The sequence below is a fragment of the Oreochromis niloticus genome, linkage group LG10, assembly GCF_001858045.2.
Source record: "Oreochromis niloticus isolate F11D_XX linkage group LG10, O_niloticus_UMD_NMBU, whole genome shotgun sequence".
In the NCBI taxonomy this organism is placed as follows: Eukaryota; Metazoa; Chordata; class Actinopteri; order Cichliformes; family Cichlidae; genus Oreochromis; species Oreochromis niloticus.
In genome coordinates, this window is record NC_031975.2 from 33,963,598 (window position 1) to 33,968,838 (window position 5,241).

Consider the following 5,241-nt stretch of genomic DNA (forward strand, 5'->3'; position numbering starts at 1 on the left):
GGGGCGGGCCCCACACTTTGGGAACCTCTGGTTTAAATAATAATGGACTGCATGCCCTGGGACGGACTGACAGAGGTGAGGCTGCCATATCGCACCATCGGCCCATCACCAGTAGGTGAAGTGTCTTGACCAAGGACACAACGACCGAGAGTGTCCGAGCCGGGGCTCGAACCGGCAACTTTCTGATTACAAGGCGAACTGCCAACTCTTACATTTGAAATTAACAGTTCAATCTTTCAAATAACGGACAAATATTTGTGACATCATGATACATTTGTGAATGTATTTTAACAATCTAAATATGCATATGTACAGACAAATACATTTAAAAAACAAGGAAATTGTGTTTTATTACATTACAGTGATTTTACGTCAATTTACATTTGAAATGTGAAATCACAGTCTATTTATGTAAATTTAATGATATTCTAGAAGAACAGAACAAAACTGTAAAATACACTGTAAAATACTTTTATATTAGGACTTTTTCTTACAGTTAGACTGGGATGTACAGAGTCATTTCTATGTATATTAATTTACCTGTGTTTGCAAGCTTGTTAAGTTTCTTTCAAAATAGAAAATATCTACTTCATGAAGATCATTTAGACTGTTTTTTGTTTGTTTGTTTGTTTTGCAATGACCTTCCAAACACATATGCTCACACTTTACTGAGTTGACAATCACTGATAGTCACTTGTTTTCCTTGTAGTTTACTGCATCTGAAAGTCATAAAGATTACATTTGTCATTGATTCACTAGGATTGCTCATGCCCACCGGTTATCATAGGGTTGCTGAATCTAATGATACCGTGACCTCCCCTTTGTACTGTGTAATATAAAAGTCAGTCAGGTTTGCAGATGACACAGATACTGTTGAGTTTTCACTGACAGAATGGAGATCATGGTGTTTTTCTCGCTGTTGCTTCTGGTCTGCTCTGTTTCCACAAATCAGACAGAGGCAGATAATGAAATTGTTGAGCAGCAGATTTCAAACCAACAACCCTGTCCACAGGACATCCATGCTGTGCTCAGAGAGATGGCAGTCTCACTGGCTGAACAGAAAGTGAGGATGGCATTCCTGGAAAAAGAGAATCAAGGTACAGTATCATGTCAGATTAGTGTGTTCCAGAGATACCAATATAACTACACACATATTCATAACAACAGAAGTGTGTTTTTTCCTTTGTGAAACTGAATATTTAAAAAAAATTTTAAGTTTACTTTGCACTTATTTCAGCCCAGGTAGCAAAGCTGAAGACTGAGATTAAGCAGTTGAAACTACAGTTCAAAGGTATTGTGTCAAAATTGTCATGGATGTGATTATGTCTTTAGAACTATTGAAATATATCAGTGCTATGGTAAAGTGTAAAGTTTAATCTTTCAGATTTGTTTTTATTTGAAGACATCTTACTATCAGATACTTCAGCATAGATAAAACACTGTATATAAATGTGTAGATTGGTTTAGTAAAGACTTTTTTTCTTTTATCATATTTATCTCAGAACAAGAAGCAAAGCTGGAGACTGAGATTGACCAACTGGAGCTGCAGTGCAAAGGTATTGCATGGAAATCATCATAGCTTTAAAAATTCTGAGGGGATTTTGTTGAAATATACGTGTTGGTATTTTTACAATAAATTTGGTGCATCAACGCATGTCAGTGCTATAAATCTGTCCACAGGGTGGCATTACTGTGTTTGAATATCCTTCGTTCATTCACAGGGGCAACTTTAGTACCAACAATGTTTTTATTTCCTCCACATGATATCTGAGGGCAACGGTTGAAACTAACTGACCACCTGGTGACACATTATGTGGATTACATGATGTTACATCATGTGTGGGAATATTTGAATATGAATAGAAGCAGTAATATGTCAGATATGTTTGAATTGGGTCAGTGTAAATAATCTTTCCAGAACAAGAGCTTTATAGTGCGGCGTGTGGTGTTTCTGTCTGCATGAACTAAAAACATGAAAATACTCAAAGATTATTTATTTACCAAATGTGATTTCTGGAACATGTTTAGTATTTGAAAGTACAGCCAGTCTAAATTTATTCATAAAATATTCACTCTCAGATAATGCAATAAATAAAAACTGGAGCCATGTTTGTAGTTCTAGTAACGTGGGAGCAAAAGAGCAAGTACAGGATTAGTGTGATTGTTATCAGGTCATTCAAGTGAAAGCACTCTTTAAGCTTCAGAACACACATTAAGTTCATTACTGGATCTAATTTACTGAATGACATTAAACTGAGTTCATGTTTGTCTGAAGCACAAACCAAGATGCAACTAAAACACTGAGTAACACAGTTTGTTGTCTTGGCAGAAGCTACAAAATAACTTCCTGTCTGATCTAAAGGACGAGTTTGGGATCCTCAAAAATAGATTCAATCAAATTTCAGTTTCCAATCACAAAGTTTGATTCCTTCTGTGACAATAAAATGCTTTCAGCTGTCAAACATTTCTTTCATTGGAGGTTAAAGTTTTTGTCCAGGTCACTTTTTGGGAAGAGTCTAACTCTAAAACAGGAAGTTTAAAATGATGACATTTGTCTCTCTCTCAGTCAAACAGGTGGCTTTCTCAGCCTCTCTGCTGGATCAAGGTGGCCTATTTATTGGACCCTTTAACACTCAGATTACTCTGATCTTCAAACGTGTTGTCACAAATATTGGAAATGCCTACAACCCACACACAGGTAATAACACTGAATGTCACTTCTCAGCTATGTTGATGTCAGGCTGATGTTCCAGATGTTCTAACAGCTGATTTTCCATTTAACAAAAACAAATGTCCCACAGGTATTTTCACTGCACCAGTGAGAGGAGTCTACCACTTTGAATTTCACATATTTGGACACGGCGGCACTCCTGTAGGTGCTTATATGTTCAGAAATGGAGATAAAATTTTTATTGCATATGAACATTCAACATCTGGAGAACTGAGCGCCTCTAATGGAGCCTCACTGCTTCTAGAGGCTGGAGATCAGGTGTCTGTACGTCTACTGACTGGTAGAAGGATATATGACAATCAAGCTCATCATACCACCTTCAGTGGTCATCTGATTTTCACCATGTGAGAGGTGTGACAACTCCAACACTTCCTGTGTGGGCGGAGCTTAGCCATCTTTAGAAGTAAACAGGAAGTAAATCACCTGCTGGTTTTGTGTTTATTTGTTTCTACTTCTCCTCTGATTCTACTGACGCAGATAATTTACTTCTTCTTCTTATCATTGATTCAAATAAATCCAGTTAAATGCTCAGTGATTCTCTTCTCTTTGTCCTTTCTTTGTGTCGGCTCTTCATAAAGTGCTGCTCCTCCATCAGGTCATGACTATTTTCTATAAGTTGGTAAACTGCATTATTCTTTATTGGCTCCACTGTCCTGTGTTGGTCAGTCTGTTATTTTGGTGACTGCTGGCCCACATGTTTGCTTTTAACTGGAGTCTTTCCTGTTAAGTTGAGCAAAATCCAACAGTTCCTCTTTTTTCTCTTCTTTGATAATCATGCAGGTATTTTTCTTAAACACTTAACACATGTTAAACTTAATCTGACTATCATGATAAAAATGTAAACAGCTGATTTAGTTTGATATAAAAATGTGTGTCAGTGCTGTGGAGGAATTTCTAGAAGCTGAAATGTTTCCTTATTTTTCATCTGAATCCAGATCCAGACACAGATAACTGACTGTAAACTTACTCGGGTTCATTTCTTCCAATTCTTTAGTTTCAAAATAAAAGCATCATTGAAATAATGCTGTTTATTTATTTATGTGTGTTTCATACTATCACAGGTAAAGTGACACCTGGTATTTAGAAGAAAGAGCTGCTTTTAAGACATGGTCTACAGCAGGAGTGTCAATCTCATTTTACATCATGGGACACACACACTTTGAGCTGGTCCAGAAAAACCTTTTTCTGTCAGTGTAAAGAAGTTGCATATTTAACCATTTTACTACATGGTGAAGAAAAAAAGCTGATGTGAGACATATTTTCAGAGTTATCTGACATACTTTATGTCAAAAAAGTGATTCATGGCCCACATGTCAAATGATATATGACAGGAGAAGTAATACAATAAGTAACACAAATTTAAGACAGTTGTAACTTTCATGACATATCATAAAAGTATTATATTTCATAACTTGTGTCATGGGCCTGGGTCTGTGACCCGGGGATCATGTGTTACTTTTGAGTTTAATGAATATTATGAGTTTTATTTGTCTTTCTTAATCATTTATGGTTGTGGTGTGATCTGCTCCTGGTTCCTCGTATCCCCCGTGTGTGTTGTTGTGTCAGTTTTGCTGCCCCACCAGGCCTGGAGAGTCCCTGCCTTGGAGCCAGCCACACCTGCGATAATCACTCACCTGTTGCCAATCTGCCTAATCAAGGAGCCCTACTTAAGAGAGCAGTGGAGCAGCAGTCTGTGTGGGATTGTTGAACTAGAAATACAGTTAGTGCTCAGCTCATATAGTCGTATTTTTGATTACGTTCTTGTTGGAATGGTTAATGTGTTTAGTTGGCCGGTGGATGGGACGGTGCTCATTCTGGCATCTCTTGTTTCCAGGGTGATTACAGAAACGTGTGAAGGGAGCAGCCCACTGTTGAACACAGTTACCGAGGGGGACAAAACACTACCACGCATCACGGACAGGAATCACGGCATGGGGAATTGGGAGAGCACACACTGTGGATTGTTGGCACTGTTTTCTGTGTAAATAAACACACTTTCTCCATTCTAAAAGTCCAGCATTTGGGTTCTCCTTCAGCCAACCTTGACAACTTGGTTGTACTTACCACAACAATATGAAAATTAAATTGGAGGATGAAAATATAGTGATGGAATAGAATAATGAATAATATGTTTGAGATATGTAACAGAAATAAATTAATTGTAGAGCAATAATTCATAATGTGTTGTTGCCATCCATCCATTCCTCCATTCTCTACCACTTATCCTTTTCAGGGTCGCGGGAGGACTGGAGCCTATCCCAGTTGTCTTAGGGCAAGAAGCAGCATACACTCAAGACAAGTCGCCAGTCTGTTGCAGGGCTAACACATAGACACAGACAACCAGTTGTACTCACATTCATCAAAATAGTGATTTCCACCCACACTCAGCCCAATGGCCAATTTAGAGGTTCCAATTAACCTAATCCCACTAACTGCATGTCTTTGGACTGTAGAAAGAAGTCAGAGTACCCAGAGGGAATACAAACATGGGACAACATGTAAATTACACA

The 5,241-nt window shown here is 38.0% G+C and overlaps 1 protein-coding gene across 1 annotated transcript; it reads left to right on the forward strand.

Annotated features, from left to right (window-relative positions):
* Positions 1 to 806: 806 nt before the first annotated feature.
* Positions 807 to 3,534, forward strand: LOC100692936 (complement C1q tumor necrosis factor-related protein 3). Its single transcript, XM_003458682.5, has 5 exons — positions 807 to 1,097; positions 1,238 to 1,291; positions 1,503 to 1,556; positions 2,567 to 2,698; positions 2,802 to 3,534. Exons 1-5 carry the CDS (start codon positions 893 to 895, stop codon positions 3,077 to 3,079), a joined length of 723 nt encoding a protein of 240 aa, XP_003458730.2. The 5' UTR covers positions 807 to 892; the 3' UTR covers positions 3,080 to 3,534.
* The last annotated feature ends 1,707 nt before the right edge of the window (positions 3,535 to 5,241 follow it).

Excerpts from the sequence above, each read along its gene's own strand:
- LOC100692936 (XM_003458682.5), top strand. The coding sequence starts at position 893 with ATGGAGATCATGGTGTTTTTCTCGCTGTTGCTTCTGGTCTGCTCTGTT. Across the intron at positions 1,098-1,237 it reads CCTGGAAAAAGAGAATCAAG|CCCAGGTAGCAAAGCTGAAG; the intron begins GTACAGTATCAT and ends CACTTATTTCAG. Across the intron at positions 2,699-2,801 it reads TGCCTACAACCCACACACAG|GTATTTTCACTGCACCAGTG; the intron begins GTAATAACACTG and ends AATGTCCCACAG.